The sequence below is a fragment of the Cryptomeria japonica genome, chromosome 1 (genome assembly GCF_030272615.1).
Source record: "Cryptomeria japonica chromosome 1, Sugi_1.0, whole genome shotgun sequence".
NCBI lineage: Eukaryota > Viridiplantae > Streptophyta > Pinopsida > Cupressales > Cupressaceae > Cryptomeria > Cryptomeria japonica.
The window spans coordinates 132035364-132061076 of NC_081405.1; the positions used below are offsets into that span (position 1 = coordinate 132035364).

The 25713-nt window shown below is 35.4% G+C and overlaps 1 protein-coding gene across 1 annotated transcript in view; it reads right to left on the reverse strand.

Moving 5' to 3' along the window:
- The window catches only part of LOC131063050 (diacylglycerol O-acyltransferase 1A), a 95143-nt gene that overhangs the window by 56068 nt on the left and 13362 nt on the right, over window positions 1–25713 (reverse strand). Inside the window, exons 5-7 of the mRNA XM_057996827.2 lie at window positions 10272–10339; window positions 5357–5480; window positions 5090–5188 (exon numbers count right to left, since the gene is read on the reverse strand). Coding sequence (XP_057852810.1) covers window positions 5090–5188; window positions 5357–5480; window positions 10272–10339 — 291 coding nt within the window. The remainder of the gene's footprint in view (window positions 1–5089; window positions 5189–5356; window positions 5481–10271; window positions 10340–25713) is intronic.

The window sequence follows — 25713 nt, forward strand, 5'->3', positions numbered from 1 at the left end:
CCTATGGAAACCAACTTACATAAACTTAAAGAAGCAGCAACAGAGTCACAATCCACTGATCCTACTCAATACAGACAGATGATTGGGTCCCTGATGTACCTGGTAAATACAAGACCAGATATTTGTTATGCAATTAATGCTCTAAGTCAGTTTATGTGTGAACCGAAGGAGATACACCTGGTTGCAGTAAAACACATTATGAGATACCTACAAGGTACCCTAAACCTTGGTTTCAAATATGAGAAAGTTGATATAGACCTACACGGATTTACAGATTCAGATTGGGCTGGAAGTGTGACAGACAGGAAAAGCACTTCAAGGTGTTGCTTCAGTCTAGGTTCAACTATGATATCTTGGATCAGTAGGAAGCAGTCTTCTGTAGCTCAAAGCTCCACTAAGGCAGAATACATTGCAGCTTCTATGGCTGCCCGAGAGGCAGTATGGCTTAGGAAGTTGCTTGTGGGGTTGTTTGGAGAACCTATGAAACCCCACTGTTATACATTGTGACAACCAGAGCTGCATAAAACTTTCAGTAAACCCAGTGTTTCATGACAGATCCAAGCATATTGAAATTCCATACCACTATGTGCGAGATATGGTAGATAGGAATGCAATCCAACTGGAATATGTTTGTACAGGAGATCAAACTGCAGACATTCTGACCAAACCTCTTTCCAGAGTGAAGGTTGATCACTTCAGAAAGGGTTTAGGTATGATAGAAAGGTAATTTGCTTTGTAATCTATATTTGCATACCTATAAGATGTTTAATGTGTAAACCTCTTTGTCATGATAGGACAATTTTTGGATTCTATCCCCTAGGTTCATATCTAAGAGGTGACAATCTCTCAAGATAGTGAACACTTGTATGGGGACATTATAAAGTAACGATCTTATAATGTCCAAACTAGTTATCATATTGGATCTCTGGTGTGTCATGGATGTGCCATGATTGTGTTGTGATAAAACATTTGTATAAAATGTTAGTGCACATATCACAACTTGGATAAGATGAGAAATTAATCTTTCTTATATGATTATCCTTAAGTATTGCGTGTGTAGACAATACTGATATCCCATGCCTAGGTGATATCCTGTCAATCACAAGATTGATGTGATGGACTTCAGTATCACATGTTTAGGTGATACTTCATATCATATGATTAGGTGGTATGATTTCCTAAGAATGTCTAAAATGCTAACTATCAATTGAATTGTGATGCTTGAATATATTGTCTACATCCATCTTACCTAGCTAAGAGGGAGTGTTAATGCATGATAGCTTCGGTAAGATAAATGATTGAATGAGAGAAGTCTCTCATTCAATCATTTATCATATCGATAACTATGATAAAACCTTCAAGCAATTAATTCCTCTTTGATAGCCATTCTACATTTGCATATAAATAACCTATTCATTGATAATCATACTACATATTTTGTTTATGTTCATCGATTACTAAATCTTGCATTTCAATTTATATCGATTAACATAAATTAATGATAAATAAATGATTAATGAAAATACCGATTAATATCGGGTTGCATATAATATATCGGGTGGCTTAATAATAAAGGCTACCGATAGTTATCGGGTGTTAAGCCTAACATACCAATAACTATCGGCTGTTAACATTGTGCGAACATCGATAGACATCGGTTGTTATAATAACTCCACACCGATTGACATTAATGTTGAAACATGCATTTGTTTAGTATAAACAAAGAGGCACAATCAAGTAATGTCTTGATCGGTCATGACCGATCAAGGCATTGCTTGATTGTACCCCATTTGTTAATACTTATATTGAGTGGCATTTGTGAGATAGGACATAGAAATTATTAAATGCTCCTCTCACCTGCCACAAACAAGAAGATAGTCAGATTCATACACTAAGGCTATAATATATACAACAAGATTATTTAATAGAATATAACTTGCATATTGAATGTAAATTGAACATCATTTACATGGTATCAGAGCCAGGTCCAAGCTAGGAGCCCCAAGCACACGAGAGGTGTAGCTTAAGGGGGGGTGTTGGTGTTGGAAATAAGCCACACCCGGACCGACGATGGACTGGTCCAAGAGGGTCCAGTAGCTCAGTGGTAGAGCACTCCAGCAGCCTATGGAAGGCCCTAGGTTTGAGTCCTAGCTGGTCCATGTCTCAACAGTTACCAACATCAATTTATTATCTTTAGTGGTTACCCATATGAGAAGTCATGTTGGCGTCATGATATGTTTATGTTATGGTAGTGTGACTTGGTATTCTATTTAGTATTTAGACAATTGAACAATTGGGATTCCTTGTTGGATGGTACTGCAGCTATAAGCCTGCAACTATTTGTAATAACGGATATACCAAGGATGTTTGGACTTTGTGAATACGGCGAAGGTTGATATAAACTAAATATGATCATAGAAGAAGAGTATGTTGCATGCCAATAGATTACGACTCTATAAAGAGACTTGTATTGAATCATTGGATTTTGAATAATTTAACTGGCGATGGTCCTTAGGTGGTAGACTTTTCTCTGTAAAGGTTTTCCACGTTAATTTGGTGTCTTCGATGTTTTTCTTGTGTGGTTTGCATATTGTTTCATGTGTTTCCTTTAATGTTGCTACAAAGATTATAATACTATTACAAATGTTTTTCTGTCACATAATCATAAGTTTTTCCTCTATCCTAGTATATTAGTCGACTCTAATAAGAATCAAAATCCCATCGTTGGTAACTATGCTCCATGCAGCAATTGGTTACTTGTCATTGCTCTTTTTGGACCGAAGATAATCAAGAGTGCCTAAGCCAATTATTTTATTTTCTATGGGCTTATGGGTAAGGTGAGGGAAATCATTTTGAAATAATAACTTAGGTTTGTCCTAGTTACTTTATAACATTTTAAAGGAAATTTATAAGATTTCTTGTGTGAACAAGGAAGAAGGGCTAGGGGTATTCCTAGACTTTAAGCTAGTCCTAATATTATTTTGAAAATTATTGTTAAGGACATTTAATATTTAATTTTTATGGGCCACCTAAATGGGGCACAATAAGGCTATTTGAAACTCCTAGAAATATTTTATCTTTTCTCTATATTTTGGAATAGGAGTTAAAAACTAAAATTGGAAAGGGTTGCAAGAGGGGAGATACAAACTTTAAAATAAAGTAGTGGAGGGGGGAAAAAAAGAGAGCATTAATATTCAATTATTCTCTCAACAAATCAACAAAACAAGGGAAAAGCTAAAAGGAGAGATGTGCAATTTGATATCATCAACTTCTTTCATTTTCAGGTTACTTGTGTTTCAAAATCAATCCAAGGACAAAACACCTTAAGTGCAAGATCCAAATTTGAGAATACTTGAGATCATATTGGAATTTCAGAACAAAAGCTCTTAGATTCTCAATTGGTGATTCCACCTAGGAATTACACAAATTTTCATGAGCATATTAAATTTCGGTATGGTTGTGGATTTCAAATTCGGTAAATATTTTAGTTTTATTTGTTAAAAGGTTTCAAATTAAACCATATTCCTTTTAATTTGTAGTGATAACAACAAATCTTATTCCTTTTGGAATGTCGATGTACATGTTTTAAGGAAATTGAGAGTGTTATGAAGTTTTCCATATGAAGTTTGAGGGGAGTGGTACCATATAATATGGCAAATGAATGTTTGGAAGCAGCCGTATATCCTTTGCCAAGTCGTTGCAGCTGTTAAAGAAATATCTTTATTATCGTTTGCCTCAAAAAATCCCGATCATTACATTAGCTGATTAATGGTCCATAACATGCCGTGACATTTCCTTGTTGGCTGCTCAATGAATATTGGTTATTAACTTTGTTAGGGAGACCGTACAAATGCAAAAAGAGACCACACTGCTGTAACTGATTGAATTAATATTAAAGCTAATATTTCAGTTGTAAAGTGCCGTGATTCCTTAGTAGTGCCTATTGTACCATATAGAGCCAGTTGTACCGTCCCAAGCATGAATCACTTCATTTGTTGAAGGGGTGCAATGATATTTGAAGTGGCTGTTTGTTTCAGTGTGCTGGTCATTTACAGCTGTATCATCAGATATACATAATATCAATTGGGCATTGATTACTACTATAGCTGAGAGGCAGATTTCTATAACAGCAATAGAATATATTTATATTATCATATGCGGTTGAATATATATAGTGAGAGGTTACTAATAAGCTCATATTCTGTTATGTAATTTTTTGAGCACTTCTCTGCCAAGAATATATCTAAATTTGTAGTCATTTCAGCAATGTAAGTTTGGATGTTATGCCACCAAGACATTTATATCTATTTTATTTCCAGCAGATAAGAATAAACTTTAAGTCTGATGGCTATACCACCAAAAATTTATTGTTGATTTTATATCTAGTGTTGCATTCATTTTAGACCGGTGTGGCTTGCTGGCAAAAAGTTAAGTGTCTCAAATCACTGTATACTCTCACCTTGCCCTCATCGGGATCTTGGCAATCAGATAACATGAGGGTTTATGCATTTCATCAAATATTTGTAAATTTTTTTTAAAAAATCAGTTTCGGGACATTATATTAATATTATATCTTGTTCGTAGTTTGGCGTTAGTTATATCTAAATTTAACAAATGAATTTGTTAAATGTAATTGACGAGCTTTCAACCCGCTATCTATTCTCAACCTCTATTAATCATGATACACTGGCATGTTTTTTGTCTAGACACGATGTTAATGTAGGTTTTTTGTTTTCTTTAGTTTCCCACCTATATTTGGTAGTTACAGTTACATCCCTTGTTGCCTGTATTTGTCTCCTCTCTTTTCTATTTATGTATTGACTCTTCTAGCTTGTATTCATTCATGCAATTGTCAGCTTTTGGTTCATGCATTTGTGTTGAGCAATATTTTGTTTTAGCATATTGTGCTCATCTAACATTCTTGGAAGCTATCCCGATTCTGCTAGTTTGTTTCTTAAATCATTTGTCGCATAAGGGTTTAAGAGTATATTTCACCCTAGAATGGGATTTTTATGCTTTTGGCAGATTCTAACACATGACTAACTCAAAAAACCCAACTTCAGCACAAAGAAAGAGATATGTACTATACCTGATAGCATAATGTAGGAGCAATCATAAAGTACACCAAATTTCTTAAATTGATGTTAGCTGGATAGTCCACCCTAGCAGAATCCACAAATGCCTCTGGCTGCCTCAGAAGCACATAAAACATCAGATTGGAAGGAAGAAAGAAGACGTCAGCATATATTCACAAGATCATCAAATGATTCATACAAGTGCAAGCAGTTATAATAAAATATGAGAAGTTTATCAAAAATTCCACAATATACCCTCACATTTGCATAATTTCCCATACCTTTTCACCATTACTTTTAAGAAGTTTTAAATCATGATTAGTATGTGCATAGGACACCAATTTCAGCCAAATTGTGCTTGCATATAGCATAAGTACCACGCCAGATAACACCGCTGAATGACACCTGCGAATTATACAGATTTACATAGTAGGTAAATTACCCAAATGAGGACACTTTCAGCAACCAGCCACAATGTTTATGAAGAACAGACTAGCATCATTTTGGAGATGTTATACTAGATTGCCACCAAAGAATCAAACCTAAGAGCTTTAAATCGATTCATCCAACCATAATTTCAAATGGTTAATTTTTGACATGGACAAGACAATTTAGGAAAATAAATTCAGCTTTCTGTATGATGTATACTGAACAGGAGCTATGTTATTAAACTAATAAAATCAGAGACTGCAGATAGTACAAGCAATGGCAAGAAACCCGCAAAAGAAAACATGCAGACATAATTTTTGAAACATGCATGTGGAGTAAGTATCTTCTGTTCCTTATTATGCATGTAGGAGATATAAGTGCATGCATATAGAATGCTTTAACATATTAAATACAGCTATATAATTTGATTCCAAAACAAAACTATGACTGTGAAAAAGCATGAACACATCCTGAAAAAATTTTACAAATGTTTTTGACAGAATCCAGTCCTATGCAGTACTTTGTTGATTTGGTCATGTGATAAAACCCCACATGATAGCATGGTATGCTTTCTGAGCTGTCTTGGAGAGATTTGCTGAGAGTACCAGTGGGACCCCTGATGACTTGGTCATTGTAGATCTGTTATTTACATGCACAAAATAGATTTGTGGCATGACAGTTGCGAGAGTTGATATTGCACAGATTCACCCACATCTTGACAAAGCATGAAGGCATGAATTTTTATATGGTTAAGATGCAATGGTTTGAATAAAGATTTGAGGAATATATCAGAAGGTATAGTTCTCTTGGAATCACATCTGAACTCGGGGTTTTTACCATATGATGCTACTCATATGTTGTGGAGGGTTACAATCCTGACACCTGTTTTCCTGATATTTGCAATAGACAACCATTTAAATCCTATATGATTTGATTAAGCTTCAAAGCCAAGCTAATAGTACAGCAGTCAAATCAACCCATTTGTATATAACAACATTCAAGTTATCATACATTTAAAGTGGTAGAATACAGAATACATTATATCCAGTTATCATACACTGGTAGAATTCCATTTACATCAAATTTGGCCCTGTACATCAAAAGCGTACAGAGAATTGATACAACCGTGTTTAAAACATTGAAAAATTTGGCAAATCAAATGCACATATAAGCCAAAAAAGTGGTAGGTATATATTAAAACATTCAGAACCTTGTTTTAACAAGTGAGCTAGTCCTATGTATTTCACAAATTAATGAGGATTCAGGGTTAAAGACCAGGTTTGACTTCCAAACAGCATGGCAATTAGACTTGTTATGGCAAAATTGACAGTTTCAGATGAACCGCAATTTTTTTTTGCAATTTTCACTTCTATGATTTACATCTTAAATTATTTCGAAGAGCTATTAGCAGAGTTCTATGGGTGAACAGTAATTCAATATCTAAGGACATAAAAGGCATGTCAAAGACCGCATGCAGAATTACTGAAGATGTAGTTAAATTTTGGTGAATTTCTAGTTCAGAGGCAGTTTATTGGCAATTGTGTAAGGGAAATCAATGGTAACAAAAGTGATTACTTCATAGCAAGCTAATTAAAATTGCAGAAGACTATCGATGAAATAAGAAAAGAAGGTACTTGTAGCTTTGTGGTATGCAATGTCCATGATGATGAGAAAAGACAATCTGTACATAAAGCTGGTTCAAGGCCTGTTTAAGAAGTTTCATAAAAAGCTATATAAAAGCATTAGGAGATTGTTCAATATAGAGCACACTGTTGGTGTGCATGTGGATTTCTTGCTAGTCTGGAGCTGATTGTCATGCAAGTGCAGACACTGTAACTGCTTGATGCAGGGCTTTGCACTTGTAATCATAATCCAGAAAGGAAGTGATATTTCCCCACCTATTTTGGTCCATCCACCCATAATGTTGTTTCAACAATTGCAGTGTCATATGTTCTGGATGTTTGAGAACCAACAAGTGAATTGTAAACAATTGTGCCTTCCACAAAGACCAAAAGAATGAATATCCCAACATCTCTCAGTTGTATGCCCTCTATACACACAATGGTGGCATGTAACTAAGGTGTGTGCTATAGGTCTTTGCCAAGAACAACTTCATGTGTTGTGCATGTGAACAGTGTAATGTTCTTTCACAAGCTGACATGCACATCATGGTTGACATTGTTGCACAGAGATGACTAGAAGTCTACACACCTACACGAGTTTGATCCCATGTAGAGCACTAAGAAGTGTGAACCTATTGATGTGATACACATTGTTGGGGTGCACGTAGATTTCTTGCTTGTCTAGAGCTACTTGTCACACAAGTGGAGACACATCCACTATTGGATATAGTGTGCAATGTAGATGCTTCATCAGCATTGGATTGTGTGGAGAAGTATATAAAACCTTCTTTTCTTGCGAGGCAACTAGTGTAGCCCAAACCAATGTTGCATAATCTCATAATAGATGGGGAAGATTGATGATGCCTTGGTCATCCTTGCCAAGATCTAGACCTCCTTACCCCATTCACTTTAGCAAATTGGAATTAATTCCTTTGGTGTGGTTCTCAAAACTACCAAACAAGCTTATTGAATTGAACTGTAGAGAATGACATGGATTTACCAAATTCTCATATATCATCATATGTGCACTGTAAGTCTAAACTAATCAAGGTGGTGCACTAATGTCTAACTAATCATGTGCTGGGAACTATGTCAACTCAAGCTCAAGTCACACATGAGTTAGTCTCCTTTCACATAGAGCTCATGTTGTGGATTTTGCATGGCCAGAGTGCATCTATCTTCAGCTTGTAAACGACCATCCAAGATAGGATCAGCAACTTGAATGTTGCATATTGTGAGATCCATTCGCTGCTCCATGATAAGACTGAAATTTTTCTCCTTTGATTAGAGAGCATCTTGCAACATTCATTGTGGCATTGGAGATGTTAGACCTCCTAGAGTAGGCATGCTTATTCTCATCCAAAGATGCCAAAAAGGATTCTTTCATTTGTAGGCTACTTGTCCCTTTGCAAACCTTACCGATGACTGCAACGATGGAGATATGCATGCGTCTAATACTAATTATCTAACTAATGGCAAGTGGTGTAACAAAATTTCTGCTTTCATACTAAAGATCTATAACCTTGGTGGTACAAAGGAAAAATCACTCCTATGAAGAATGGTTTTGTAGCTAATGCAAATAGAAAGACAACAAACCAATCACTCAATTGAAGCAAAAGACTTTAGCAAATATGTGCTAATTCTATTTGCAAACAAAAATGAATAGGGTACAAAGTTTGTTTACAAATATTGTGTCTAAGAATGAAGATTCCCATTACTAGAAAGGGAAAACAAATCTAACTAATTTGCCTACAATTGTACAATGCCTTTCATATAATTGATCTTAATGTGAGAGGTGTGTGTATATAAAGAATACATTACAATTTCAAAACAAGAATCAGAAGTGCAATGATTCATTCTAAACTGTCGACACTCCAACTATCTTGTCAATTGTGGTTCCTAATTGTTGGCATTTTGCTACAGGATCAAAATTGTCCACATGCAAGTCTACTAAATTTATCGAATGTCTACACAAAGTTATGCAAAGTCATGCACGATGCCATGCCATGACCAATGTGCTAAGTTGTGTGTAAGGGTGCACAAGGTCAAGTTTGGTGGTACACGATGCAATAGTTCTTAGAGTCGTGAATGGCGGTGCACAATGACAAGTGTTGAACAAAGCAACACAAGCGATTGCAAGAAGCGTGAAGGGATGCTAAAATTCACATGATAGCGCACCAAACAACGCAAGTGCTTGCAAGAGGCATGAAGAGTTCTTGAAGTTTACATGGTGGCATATGAAACAACACAAGAGCTTGAGCGAGGCATGAAGGTTGTTAAACTTGCACAATGATGCGAAGTATTGCACATATTGCAATATTTCTCTTGACACTGTTGATGCACAAGGGACAGATGATTCTTTTGAGTTTTTCCATGTTGTCCACTACCTAGAGTTCTAATCAATTCAAGTCCAAACAGGAAAGAATACTTTTGATGCCACCAATCCAGAGCTACCTTTTCTAGATATGCTTTGATGGTGGACAATAATTTGTTTTTGAAAAGACCAGCTTGTATTGTAGAGCTTCACCTAGGCATAGCTAAAATGTCGATGTTTCTTGAGCTCCAAAAACACTCCAGATATGTTTGAAACTACTGTGGAACACACGTAGGTCAACTAAAAGTGGCACAACGCTAGTGATGTTGTATGGCTAGCACTGATGTGTTGCAATTTATGTTGATAAGGGGAACGCCTATCGAATTGTGCAAATGTATTTGACTAAAACCAAGAACTATTGGGTTCCACAATTAAGTTCCTTGAGCGACCCCCCTATGTTCAGATTAAATGATGAGCCTTGAGAATGAGAATGTGGACCTCCTACTACCATCTCAAATGCCATATATTAAGTATATGATTTTGCAAAATTTTCTTGGCTTTTTTTTGTTATCCATCCAATTTATCTATTCATCAATTTGTTTTCCCCACTTGTCTATTCCCTATCACTCCATTTTGAAGTTGTGCAACTTATAATTCAACATTCAAAAGATGTCTAACCATAAAATCATTAGAATTCAACAAGGCAGACTATATGTTGGCATTTTTACTACATTTTCATTTAATTAAGCAATAAAGAGATAGAGAAGCCAAGCACATGAGATAGAAATTTATAACCTGTTGACATAGAATTTGCACTTTAAAGCATCTTACCTTTCGATCACATATATAGGATAAAAGATTTCAGCCATAGTAATGATGACATGTAGGAAAAGTATGCTCTGCAAAGAATAGAAAACGAATGACAATAAGAACATCTAATACAGATTTTCAAACTCAACAGCAGATTTCCAATCAGAAAATAAAAGACTAAAAAAAGACTGTCGAGTGATAACTAAATTATTTACTGGGAAATTTCATCTGGTTCCTTTAATGGGTGCTTCTAGGTGCATTAACTTTCTTCAGTAATGAGTGTTTCTAAATAACAAAAGTTAATTTATAGTCAATGCTTCCAGTGTTAGAAGGTTATAAGATATATAGATATTGATTCAACTTTGGTAGTCTTGAAAGAATTAAAGAGAACACGCGTAATGAACAACAGTTTTCGAAATAATATTAATCTATAAGCCAAAAGAATTAGAACTTTCTAAATTATAATAAAAAGCATTAAATTTACAATCAAATTAGGCTCCAGGAACACTAAATCCAATGTACTGATAACATTAGAAATAGCATGCTTTTAAGCAACAAAGCAGAGTAGCAAATATTCCAAATTGGTGTTTAATAAAATACAAGAAATTTAACTCCCTTTTGTGTCCTTAAACAAAAAACTACATATACCATAGATGTGTTCTAATGCAGCAACATATAGTTGATTTTTAAAACAAAAAAAAGATTAACACAGTATCTTTTTTTAGCAATCAACACCGATTGAAAATATTCATGATCTTGATATTGTTGGGATTTAGTCCACAAAAGATTGAGATGCCTATGTTGCAAACAATACCAAAAAATATTATTCACAAAGATCATTCTCAACTAACACAAATTTATTCTAGAAGATGGAAAAACTTTTTTTAGGTTCTTTTTAGTAAAGGCTTTATGCAAAAGTAGCTAAGCAAATAAAAAACTTAAGAAAGATTCAACAACAAAATGTGCAGACTCTTGTTCAGGCAAAAAGTCTTAGAAAGAAACAAAGAAAGCGTATTAATGTCTACAAGTGACCAAAATAAGTAAAGGAGATTCAAAAGTACATTCAGATACAAACAAGTCAATACAATAGAAAGTACGAAGGAAAAAAGAACCTTAGGCTCTGAAAATCATGAAGCAGCCACACCTTAACTTTGTGATCCAAAAACAAGTATTAATAGGCATGTATTAAAAAGGCCCTAAATGAAACAACGAGCTGATGAAAATCAAAGCAGGAAAGCATCATGAAACATGTTTGCAGTAAAATCTCAGGTGAGAATAATGGAGTGTCACCATCTGTTGCCATCAGCGGTCCAATGCAAGAACAAAAAATGTACATACATGAACGTCCAGATCTATGGGGGGCAGACTGGATATTTCTAAGAGGAACCAACGAATTCCTCCTAGAGTGCATTCTAATACCCAAGGCCAATGAACCTTTAGATTTGGATAGAAGTTAGCAAGAATTATATGAACCAAGCACTACATCTTCCAGATCTATATTAAGCATCCAAGTATAATAGTTTACCATTTTATGATCTCCCTACAGCTTGGAAAATCTACCTGCTTTATTGTTTAACCTATCCTAATACATATACCTATCAGCCCTTCTCATGCAGCCACCGTTTTCCCGTCTAGTGTCAAACTCAATCATCAATGTTTTGATGACATTTTGACATTACATTTTTTCACATTACCATATAACAGTAACGTTAAATATTCAGTAATATATGTTCATATCTGCTTGTAACTTATGGAGGTCACAGAGTGAATATAAGTTCAAAAAGTAACGTAACAAGTTTTATAAAAAAGAAACTGCAGGAGAGACCCCAAAACCTTATTTCCCACTATCTTCCAAGGTCCCAAAGAACACAAGAGACTTATGACAGGGCCTTACAATGCCATAAGGAACAAGTTTACAGGTTTTATTGGAAATTAACCTTTATTTGGGTAATCAAATGTCCTAAAGTGTCATTAAATATTTTATCCTGAGATTATTTTGCCCTCACCCGAGGACTTATTACCAAAATTTGGGAACATGGGAGTCACAAACGTCCATCACATATTTAGGAAGTTGGCAACTACTATGAGGGAGTTAGAAACTCTTACATTCTTTACTATATATATAGTGTTCAATAGGTGTTCTCTTAAGCCCGAGTCTAACTTATTCTCTACTCTCTTTTACTCATCTTCAGCTCTCCTTGAGATTATTGTAATTTTGCCAAATTTCAGTACACGTGAGGTTTTCTTCTATTAAATGGTTTCCCAGTTTGGTGTTTCAACATTTTCATGTTGTGAAATTTGAGGTGACTTCTGGTTTTATCACATACATTTACCTATGATTAAATGCTTTTATAGTTGATCTAATCCTCTCTTTCATGTTTTGAAAGTCTATGTGTGTACTCTGCTTAATCTGCTTCTCTAGCTAGGTAAACACAACATTTTATTAAAGTATTCTCAACTCGATTGTTGCCACTCTTGCTTGTCAGTTGCTTGTTGATTCACATTATGTCTTTTGATTGGCCTGTCATAAATGAGTTTATGCTGAATACCATATCCATCTTCAGATTTTCCTTTCTGGTTATCCATTTGAGTTGCTTTAGTTTCTTGCTGCTTTTTGAGCCTGGCATTCATTCTTAAGATTTTCTTTCATTCTGTTTTTAACTACATAAGGCTATGCTTGTTATCCATCAGGTTTGTATTGGAGATTTTGTATTAAATCCATAGACTATTAGTTTATTAATAACTAATAAATAAAATTGATGTAGTAATAGTTATTAAATAAATAATGTTATTAGTTTTACGTTGTTGGTTATGGTAGTTTGAGGGAATACTTCCCATAAAATTGCTAGGTTAGTTTAACTATGGGAAATGAAAAGCTTTATCAGCCAAAGCAAGCAAATGTAAAATTAATCCTGAATAGGTAAAGATATCCCAAAGAATCAATATACAAATTGTTCTTATTGGCTGCAATCATGGTGTAATCTGTGTATTTGCTCTACCAAATTCAATTTGGTATTATAAAGTCTAAGGTTCAATCCAAGAAAAAAAGATGCAGCTACAATTAAGAAGTCAAAGTTCATTAATAAAAAATCATAGTTGTCTATCCCATATACCTTGCAACCAGGGAGATTGTCGATGGTGCCAAAATGATTTTTATATTCAATGCTGCTTTAAATCACATGGATAAGAGAATAGCTTGTATTGTGGCACTTGGCAGCCATGTAATGTCCCCTACCTGATCAACATAATTAATCTATTTCAATATACTAAAATTGATTGAGAGACTAATCATGAAGCCAGTCATTGATATTCTTCAACTTATTAGTTATTAACAAGTGCTTATTTATTTTCCTCATTAGATGATTAATTTCATTATTCATAGTTCTTAATATAGTTATCAGACCTTGCTACTACTTTAGTTTTAAGGGAGAAGGGTCTATGTATGTTACCAAAGCGCTTAGAGACCAAATACTGAAAAATAAATTGAATGAATGATTCAATAATTGGATAATGTATTCAACAATATACGAGCGTATATATAGAGATTACAAGACGACGTTCTAAATTAAGAACAAGTCGTTTAAAGTGAACTACTAAAAAGCTAAACGCTAAATAAAGCTTAAAAGCTAATTAACTAAAAAGAAAAAGCTAGATGCTAAATAAAACTTAAAAACTAATTAACTAAAAAGCTAAATGACCATTAAACAAGGAACTAAATATAGGTGACTAAAATATAATTAAATATTCTAATACCCTCCCTTAATGGTCATTCCATCTACTAACTACCCTACAGAAGACACTGCAGGCCTTTTGATCACAAATGAAAAGAACACTCTGCTGCAGTGGAGACCCTCCTTGGATCTGAAAAGTGTTAATGACCAAGAATACCAAAAGCAATCCAAGCTAATGTAGCCTTCACACACGAATTAGAGATCTGGCACACACGAATTACTGAAGCCTGAAACAATGATTTTGAGGAAAAAATCAGCAAACCCTTTTGCAAAAGAGTACCAACTCCAAAACTGACTGCAAGATACCACGGTTGCAGATGTTCGCCCTGGCAGGTGTGAACCAAACTGACCGCAACAAAGCACGATTTTTGAGGAAAAAACCGTCAAACCCTAAAATGGGAACCCTTGAAAAGAGAATATCACGGATTACAGATGAGATAATTTTTAAGGGAAAATTATAAACCCTGCGAACAATTTTTGAGGAAAAAAATCGTGAAAACCCTCCCATGATTTTTTGTGGAAAAAATCAGAAAACCGACAGACAATTTTTCAGGAAAAAATCGTGAAAACCCTGGGACCTGTAAGACGAGGTCTAGCCTAAATCAATCTGATCAAGGCAACGATATTCAGATATCATGAACATGCAGTGTTTCCAGGTTTTGTGGCAGCTGTTGAACTTTTGTTTGTGTTCCAACATGATGTTGGTCAAAGATGCCATCACGAAAATGGAGGTTGAACAAGGTCAACCTAGTAAAAGCATGAGACAGAAGAATCTGATTCAAAAATCAGAATAGAAGCAGCTGCACAAAAAATCTGAAACCCTGGGAGAGAATTCTGGCACGAATTTCAAGGCGCAAATTTCGAGGTTTGGAAGAAACCCAAAAATTAAAAAAATTCTGCAAACTTAAAATAGCATAAATGGTGCCCAAAAAAAAAAGCAAAAATCCCAACATCCACAGAAATAGCAGAAATTGTGATCTGTTTTTAAATTCCAAAGCAAATTTGCTGGCACAAAATTTGAGGCACGAAAAACGAAGCACCCAAAAAAATCTGAGACCAACCCAGAAAAGAAATCGAAAAACCCACCAAGAATCTGAAAACAGAATACAAATCCGACGGTTCAAAAATCGAGGCACGAAAAACGATGCACACAGAAAAATATGACGACGACCCAGTTGAGGTCTCGAAAAACCCACCAAAAATCTGCAAGCAAAATAAATTTTCGACTTGAACTGAAGGGTCAAAACCCTAATCGAAAATTGTAGAAACCCTAGGAAAATTTTCAATCTGCAAAAAAAACACCAGGTTGCAGGCCCGAAAATCTCCAGAACACTAAAAATAAACATGAACTGCTGCCCAACACAAAGAAATTCGCCCACGAACCAGAAACCCTCAAAAAGCCTTCTAAAAAGCAAAATCGTTTTTTTTATTAAAAAGAATCTGGAAAATATTCCAGAAAGAAGGCCATGAATTTTTATTAAAAAATTCGCCAAACTTTAAAGAATCCCATTGACCCGCTCTGATACCATGAAAAATAAATTGAATGAATGATTCAATAATTGGATAATGTATTCAACAATATACGAGCGTATATATAGAGATTACAAGACGACGTTCTAAATTAAGAACAAGTATGATTTGGGCTAAGTATGATTTGCCCAACACATGAAAGACGCGAAGCATACACATGGATATATGCAAACATAGAGCATACACGTATTTTTAGATTTCTTCTTATTGACCAGAATGATTCATTGATTCATCTTTACCCTGCAGGATGGCAGGATCAAAGCTCTGATACCATTTGTAATGTCCCCTACCTGATCAACATAATTAATCTATTTCAATATACTAAAATTGATTGAGAGACTAATCATGAAGCCAGTCATTGATATTCTTCAACTTATTAGTTATTAACAAGTGCTTATTTATTTTCCTCATTAGATGATTAATTTCATTATTCATAGTTCTTAATATAGTTATCAGACCTTGCTACTACTTCAGTTTTAAGGGAGAAGGGTCTATGTATGTTACCAAAGCGCTAAGAGACCAAATACAATAGGTTCCCTCAAAGTTTACAAATCCAAGCCCTTACCTATCTTGGGTCTATACCCTCAAGGCTTATGGGTTGCTGACCCCCACGCTATATTGGGACTTAACATATTGCTTGGATTTAGACTGCCCCTCTTTGGAACATCTCATTCCCATCTTCTTAAATAGTGACAGCAATAATTTCTTATGTATCATGAATATATATGAAATTAAATATGACTGTCATACATATTGCAGTCCATATTAATATTATATTTATTCTGCATAGGAACATTATCGGGCTTCATATATTAAGCATGCTTATTAAACACATCCCCATGCATACCGCCAAGAACAAGGATGTAACTGGTTGTAACTTAATAACAGTTCTGATCTGATCTGATCCATGGTGCTGTTACTGGATGCTTTTGATTCCTTTCCTTTATATCTGTCAATTTGAGGGAGAGGTCACACCTCTTCATCATGTATGCCCTTTGGCAAGACACACTGTTTGAAAGAGTGCGACTCTTCATTATTTCTGCCCTTTGAAAGGGACACAACCTTTCACAATCAGATCTGCACTTCTCATTCCCAAATTATCCCCCCTTCAAATGAGTTCTCTCCTCCCTTTTATACCTCATATTTGGGGGAGTCACAACTTATCATTTCATGCCTTTTGACCATTCATTAACTTTAATCAAATCTTAAATATATTCTTTTATATTTTATTTTTATTTTTATTTTTATTTTTGTTCTTTTGTATTTTAATTTTTTTATTATCATTTATTATTAAATTATATTTCAAAGTGGGGACATTACAAGCCAACACAAATATACTTGAATGCATAAAGCGGGGGAAGCAAGAGGCAGGCTCTGTATCAGTGAATGCTGGTGATCAATAATATTCATCAAAGCCACAAGTTAGCCAGAAAACCCAAGCATAGAACTTACAATTTTATATCTTCAAATTTTTAATTTCCGATGCATCAATATTCTTTTTGTTGTTTGCCTGTGTAGGAGAAAAAATAGTGCCAAAACACTGCCAGTTTGAATGTGACCACTGTCAAAAGGTTTTAATTTTGTATGCTGCAATATTTGTATTAACATCTTCTTTCCTTTTGTCATGTTAGCAAGCCATTTCCCATGCCCAGCCAGCATCTTACAAAAACTAGACAAAGATTCTGTCATACAAATCTTTAGAAAAGGATTGCTTCTGCCGAGCACGCTACTGTGTATCATTCAAGCTCATGATCTATTTTATTGCTGATGTTATGAGTGTGGAGGAAATGTTTTTTGCACCCACCTGATAAAAACATTGAATGAGGACTGTTCATGGCATCAAGGTGAGAACGCCATTCTGAAGGTAAAGTATTCAACTCAAGCAACGAATCTTACTTATTCGAAGTAATATAGCAGCAATTTATAGAGGTATTTTTAGATTGAACTTTGTGGTTAAATTACAATGTTTATGTATTCTGGTGTATCAATTAAAGAGCGAATCATACTTAGCAGAGTTGAATAAAGCAATGAAATTGAGTTGAAATGACTGTGAGATCCAATTTTTGCAGCCACCTGATAAAAGCATTGAATGAGAATTGTTCATGGTGTCAAGGTGAAGATTTCAACTCGAGCAATGAATCTTACTTATTCGAAGTAATATAGTAGCAATTTATAGAGAGGTTTTTAGATGAACTTTGTGGTTAAATTACAATATTTATGTATTACGGTGTATCAATTAAAGTATCGAGTCAAACTTAGCAGAGTTAATCAAAGCAATGAAATTGTGGTTGGATGGCTGTGAGATCCGATTTTGGTTTGATAAGTTTTGTCCATTCATTAACAAGGTGTAAATAAGACTATGAGACAACAAAGTGGCATGTAACATTTGGAGCATAGATGGTTTATGACTTAAGACTTAAGAGTCATTGCTCGTATTGAGGGTAGTCATAGGTTCAACATTCACAGAGGTTTGCAAGGAATTTCATGAAGTTATTGACAGGGTGCAAGCATTGTGTTGAAAACTTGGATGAAAGATTGAATTTGAGATTTGTTGATCAGTTCTGAAGACCTTTGTTTGATTAACAATCAAGAGATTAGTGGTTAGGAACTCTCACAATTCATCTTAAATTCAATTTTCTTATTGGTTTATTGATTTCAATGCAGGTTACATAGACTTCAAACTGCAGTGTTCCACGGGGACGTGTTTCGCCCCCTTTTGGGCTGCGTCTCGGAGTTGGGGACGTTTCCAGGACGTGTGACGGGGACGCAATGTCTCCCGCCATCCTGCCACCACCACCGGAGACGGGGAAACATCTTCATGTCTCCAAGTTTCCTTGGGAGACATCTTGACATCTCCAAGTTTCCTTGGAAGACGTCTCAGCGCCTCCAAGTCTCCTTGAGAGACCCCCAGGCGTCTCCTTGAGAGACCCCCAGGCGTCTCCAAATTTCCTTGGGAAACTCCCAAGCGTCTCCAAGTCTCCTTGGAAGACTCTCAGGCGTCTCCAAGTCTCCTTGGGAGACTCCCAGGCGTCTCTTGAGGGGCAAGGAGACTTGCAGGAATCTCCCATCTGATGTCTCCAAGACTCCTTGGGAGACATCTGATGTCTCCAAGACTCCTTGGGAGACATCTGATGTCCGATCTCCTACTTCTAATTTTGACTAGAAGGCTAGCTATTTGGTTGATCTTGTCTTCCTCAAATAACGGGTGCATGGTGTCAACTTTTAAGCTATTTTCGTACTAGGTATGAATATCCTCATAGCCAAAGCATTCCATTATGAAGTGCCATTCCATTTCCACTACCCCTTTGTTGCAAAACATGCAAACTCTTTCTTCCCAAGTTTCCTTGGGTATTTTCCACCTACCAATCTCACATTTAAGATGATGTGACCCCGTCCTCAATTGTGCAACTAACAACCTCACTTTTCCTTTGATAGCTGCCCCTAAATATGATTTTTCACCATGGTCCTTTGTTGGGTTAAACTCTTTCATGTAATATGCTTTTTTTTGCCCAATCTGATTTGTCCACATGGCAGTCCGAAATTTTTCAATCACATAACTTTTTATTTCACCATTGGTATTAGGACATTCATGCAAATCAATGCCCAACTTGTTCATCCAATTGTCGTTTTGCTTCATCCATGCTTTCTTCCTACAGTCAAGCATCTCCTCCACCACCATTTTAGGCCAACACTAATTATCCATGTTTTCAACCTTCTTTAAATAACTTATCAACCGGATTACTGCTAATCCTTCCAATGGAAAAGTTCTTGCTTCAGCTAGAAGAATTTCATAAGGGCCTGTGGATTTAACTTTGAGATTACTTGTTATAAGATGTTTCTGGATTCTTTATATTTGTCTCCAGCTACAATTTGATATGCTGCCTCCCCACACCTCGCAACCATAAAGGACCACTGGTGTGACGAGCAAACCAAAAAGGGTTTTTTTGGTTTTCCAATCCCAATGTTCAGATTTTCTACACCTATTTTGAAGCAAGTGTGAAGCTTTCCAACCTCTCTATATCCTTTTTGTTCTACAAGTCTCCCAATCGAGCTTATAATGGAAGTCAATCCCAAGATACTTGAATTCTTTCACTATTTTTAGTGGGCTGCCTTCAAAGAGAAAGGTAGTCTGCTTATCCTTTCTTTTTAATGAGAAAATCGTGATTTTGGTCTTGGAGATGTTCACTTGCATCCCAACTTCCTGACAAAAGTGTTATAATGCCTTCAAATGTTCTCTTAGACCATGTTCCAATTTTGAAATTACGATAAGATCATCAACATATAAAAGTAGTTTCACCACATAACTTGCCAACTGAATACCATCCTCAGATGTCTTGCTTAACAAATGCCTCCAACTTATCAATGTATAGCCCAAAAAGCGTGGAAAATAAAGGGCAGCCTCACTTAACCCCAATGTCACTGCCAAAACACTCTGACAACCTTGCTCCAAAAAAGAAAACTATTGCAAGTGAAGTATAGTTGAATTCTCACTTGAATGCATTTTTTGAAGGGCCTTCGTTAACAACCTCACAACCTTTGGTGTATACCATTTCGGACTAAAGCAAAGGCTGCCATAAAAAGCAGATGTTCATTGTGTACCATAGGCGCATCACAATGCACTTAATATGCTACTCACATAATTCGCCAAATTAGAGTTCCTATTACAAATTGCTTGCTTCATCTACCCAAGCATCCTATCAAATGTCTCATAAATCTTTCTAAGACTAGGAGAGTTTGTATCAGCATATAATGACATCTGCAATAGGTGAGATAAACGAACAAACATTTCTGCACACAAAAAATTCAAAAAACCAAAAAAGACTGGAAGTCAAATGCAAAGTTAGAAACTTAGAACCAATAAAATCAAAAACTTAATAATAAAATCATCAATTTCTTGCCTCACAGTGGATCACCAATCGTCGTCAAGGATCTTTGGTTTGATAGTTTTTTCTTTACCAGTGCTTGCAATAGGTTTTCTACTCCACTTTGAATTAACCATTATCAATTGTGGAAGCTCTTGCACCTCATGCATCCTATTTAACAAAAATGAAATAAACAATATACCTAATCTTTACAATTTTGAGGAATTCCTTCTTTGAAAAACTCCTAAAAAAATCAAGTGAGTTGTGGTTTTTACAAATAAACATCTAGATATTTCTAGCTTCTGCCACCATTTGCTTCACCCAAATTATCTTTCCTATGTCTTTAATGTGTTGCTCAATCCATTAACACAAATTGGGGTCTAAAACTGTTCTTATAACCACCCTTCACCATCATGTCATTAATTTGCACATACATGTTGAATTAGTGACCACTTGTATAACATTTGAGGCCCCAACCTCCTCTATGGCCTCTTTCAAAATGTGAAATTGGAAATCTACATCCTTATGCTTCCTTGAACAACCAATAGCTCTAAAAAAATAAGAGCTGATTGTGCATGTGATTGTGATGTTGATGAATAGTCAACATCTAATATAAATTCACCCACCCATGATAATAGAGCATCATCTAAATCCAAGCCTACCTCATTTCTTTCATCACCACTCACCTTAGAATATTCTTTGTCAAGGAGGTTACAGCACAGTTTATGTTCTCTCTACGGTGTAAATGAGGGGCCAACAAAAGCTATAAACATCTATTTGAAGTAAGAAAAATGTGTCACATGAAATAGGATGGCACGCGCATAGAAAAATTTGGCAATTAAAGACTATCACATCTCATGCTCACATATTGAGCGTACTTGCAATTGTCCCCAACCTCTCACTAGCACTAGTCTCCATATGCAATCTATTGATCTACCTTTTCATCCTCCTTAATATCAGAACACTCTTTAACCCCATCTCTTGTAAAGCCCAAGAGATGAGAATATACCCTAGCGAAGCTTCCTCTAAAATCTGTCTTGCAAATATGACACAAACACACTCTACTACCCCCATTTTTTTGTCTTTGTTGAGGGCTGTCACAGATTGGAGGGGACATTTTTTTGAATTAAAAGGACCATAAGCTTTTAAGATGGTGGAAGAATACTCAAATGGGTTTTGTGGTTGTTCTCTTTGCCCTATGACACTCCCACACCCCTAATGAACTCCTGTTAAGGCTGAAACTCTCAACATTTCTTTCTTCCATTTCATGTTCACTACTGCTGCCCATGTTTTGTGAAACAATAATGCAAGTAGAAACTAAAAATTGAAAAAAGCAACAAAATCAAACATGTCTTTCTTAAAAAATTTGAAAAGAATAAAAAAAGTAAGAATCGCTTAACTCTTCTACTTGTTTTGCTATCACTATTCATTACTCACTAATGTTGCCCTAGTTTTGATTTCTCCAACTACACCTCTAAACATTGCTCAAAATGATTTAATTTTCCTCCAACTTAGCTGCAAAATTTGTTCACATGTAAAAAGGAATCATAGTGAAAGAGGGAGGCTTCTTTTACTCATTTAGGGCATGGGGGCCCACAAAAAATATATTTAAATAATTTTGTATTGATTGAGTTTTTTTTTCTTTTTTATAATTGAAGTTTTTTGCTGCAAGGATATTCATTCGTGAGATAGTCCAAGGATGACAGCCACCTTGAGGAGATCAAGTCGCCCCCATGTTTCTAAGACATTTCCAAGATGATTAGGACAAAAATTTGAAAACAATAGGGGACATTTTCAAGGTGTCCCCTGTACAGCTATAGGGCAAAATATCTCATGGAGGCATGCCCAAGGAACATAATATATTTGCTTTGAAGCTACTACACCTACTCAATGGAATCACCAAATTCCTAGAATACATGCACCTAAATGGTAAACAGTTTACAAGTAGTTATTGATAGTTGTTTTGAGATTCCAAAATGAAGCGTGATTGAATCCAAAGACTTTCTCCATAGGTGAAGCGTGATTGAAATCCAAAGACGAAGCGTGATTATAATCCAAAGACTTTCCATGCTTCCTTCAACATGGAGTGTGACTTATGGTATTTGTAATAAAGTTGCCCTAGAGACATAGTGGTATTTGTAATTAAATTAATGTTATCTAGGAGAATTGGAAGAGATGACTTTATAAAAGCCATATTGTAATAAATGTAAGTTTATCCCAATGAATACTAATATAGTCTACTATTATCAATTTGGTGAAACCGTAAAAGCATGATATGATTATTATTCTTTCAAGATGGTATTGCGGCATTAGAAATTTTGAGCTGTATGAGAGCACATGGAAGGAGAATGTAGTTTCAAAAGAACAAAGGTAGCCTTTGACTTATTGTTTTGTTCAATTACTTTGTATATTTATTGTTAATCAGTTGTTACGTCGTTGTTGTTATTGATGTTTGCTAAACTATCTAAAACAATAGCATCAATTTGCAAACATTCAATAGAAAATGGATGCTTTGGAAGCCTTGATCGTGATCTTGCAATGAGAGATTTGAAGATGTCATGACTCAACAATTTGAGAATCACCATTATTTTCCCAAAAACTAAAAAAAGGGTGGAACAATTTGTTGTTAGTGCTATTCCTATAGTCGAAGTCAGCAAAATCTCTGCTACTGCTACACTTGCATGTGCCTACTGATTAAATCTCACTGCTAAGAACATGTGTTTCAATTTGCAAGTTTTGCCTTCATGTGGAGGTGGCACCATTGATAGTCTGTTACCCCAGATGATAGGTAGCTTGTGGTTGGTTTATGTTTTGATATTAACAGTTTGGTTTGTTCTAACCACATTTATTTCTGAGTTGGTGGTATTAGTTTTGTAGTGGTGTTGATAGAGATTTTTTATTTCAAGTGGTGTGCATTGTCAATGAGGCGTAAAGAGTTTAAAAGTAAAACTGTAACCAATATTAGCATGTTTGAAAGGTCAAGACAATATATGGATTGGTGAAGAGATTAATGGGCATGAGTGTTCATTGCAGTAAAGTCCTTAGTTTTTTTGTGTACTTGGTAGTAGTGTTAGAGGTTACATTTTAAAATTCATAATATATTTTCTAATTGGAGTCATTTGTACAATGAGTACATTTTTTGGTTGAGACTGACACCCTCTTTATGCACATGGCCACATACATATAGGCACTGCACATAATGGAAATTCTATTGATGCATTTGGCCAGTAAAAATTAAACAAATCTCATTGGAGGCTAGAAGCAAGTGATCCCAATCTCGTCTGCACCAACAGGAGGGTTATTGCTTGTTAACAACTAACAAGTCTTGTGCTAGCCTTCATAAGATTCAGGAGAAGACTATATACCTGCAACTACTCCACAATTAATCCTAGTGCTGTTGAACAAACTCTATTAAGGCTTGATGAAGTTAATTGTTGATCTCAGAAACTTTAATTAGTTTCAGCCTCATCCAACATAAAGTAGCTAGTTGTCACCATTACTTGAAGGTGTGCATTTTGTCTTTTATAAAAGGAACTTGAACGTGGGAATGGGTCCTCCATTGCAGGCATGAGGATTTTCAAGAAACATATAGGAATATAACTTTCATCTGTCTTTTGGAATTAAATGAAGTATGACATCCTCAAATTTCTTTCTAAAATAAATATGATAAAATTAAGAGCATACCACCCCCTGTATTAGTTCAGTCATTTTCTATTCTCTATTAGAAGTGGAAATTTGTCTTAACGACAATATGCCATCAGGCAAGTCTACTTATACACTCCTATAATGCCTTTCTCTCTTGTCTGTGACCCTGATACAACACCCAATCCCAAGTTGGCTTTGAAGTGTACTGCTTCCAACATTGATAAACATCTCCAGCAGGCTGCGCCTCAGCTTGCCTCCACCATCAAATCAATGAGCAGCCAAAAAATAGGATTTAATATGAGAAGTTGAACCAATTTGCACTGCTATGCTCAATTTTATAGAATCTATCAATTAAAGAATGAATTAGTGACAATACTGACTACAGTGATGGCATTACTGACGTTAATCCACAAATATATTCTACTGCAAAACATTTACAGCCAAGCGCCTATATGTCAACTACCAAGACAACAACTCCCTACTATCAATGCCCATGGACAAAAAATGATATCATGGAGATCACCATATGAGATTTGTCCTTCATAAATGTTGATAAAAGTGTACAAACTCCAATGCACACTAATAACAAGGTGCAAGATGGAGTTTTTAAATCATCTTCAATGATTATCAACTATCTCTAGCTTGCTGATTGTATCTAAAAAATTGCAGGAAAGATTACCTTGATATCATCCTTCCAAAGAATATGGAGAAACTGTATTTGGAAAAAAGAAGAGAAAGTCATTTTCCTTGCAGTAGTTAAGCATTTAATTGCGAGTATATAAACTCGAGCCCATACTTCATGGTAAGCAATCCCTAAAGAAAATCATGGGTTATCAATTAAAACACTCTGCTTTTACAGGAGAGAATATATTTACATGTATTAAAAGAGCAGCTATTTATGTATCATTCCTTATTAAAAAAGAAAAACATGTCCATATAACTTATCCTTTTGAAACTTGTGATGCCTTGCAGCCACAAACAAACTTGTTGCTCTTCCACACCCAGCTGTTATAATGAACAAAAGGAATAAGGAGAGCAACTAGCTTTGTGGGGAACTCATCACATTCCACACCAATGTGAAATACATATTTCTCAAGTAGAAGCTAAATGTAAATCTCTACAAGATAAAATCTAGCATTTCTTTCTTATAGGAGACAGTTGGCTACAGCTATGCAGGAAGATGTTCAAAGAAATGATCATAAGCTCAAAACCATTGAATATAGACCTTGGACGATCTTGCAGGCTATGGAACAAGGATCCTTACACATCCAATTGCCAAGCCAATTTGGATATCCAAAGGCATAAACAATACCTAGTCAATGAGAAAAGAAAGTTGCCTTAAATGGAAAGTGGGTGAGTCTCCAGTCTACTTACTTTAAAGCAACAATTTTCTAATCTACAACAGAAATTCGAAGGCAAGTTAGGTGCTAATATCATGAAGAAATGAAAAGAACATTTTAGACTAACATCACAGTTGTAGAATATTTTGTGTGCTTGTCATGAATTGCAAAAATTGAGTGTCTGGCTGTCACTTATGTAACTCCCATGCATTATCTCCTTCCAGAGAATAAGCGATTGTATAAGTTAATAAATTGCAAGAGAGGTATTTCTACTGTTAAAGGGCAACCCTATCTACTTCTGAGTCCTCTTAACCTACTTTGGCCCCTCCAAGGACCTTACTATAATTCCCTTCTT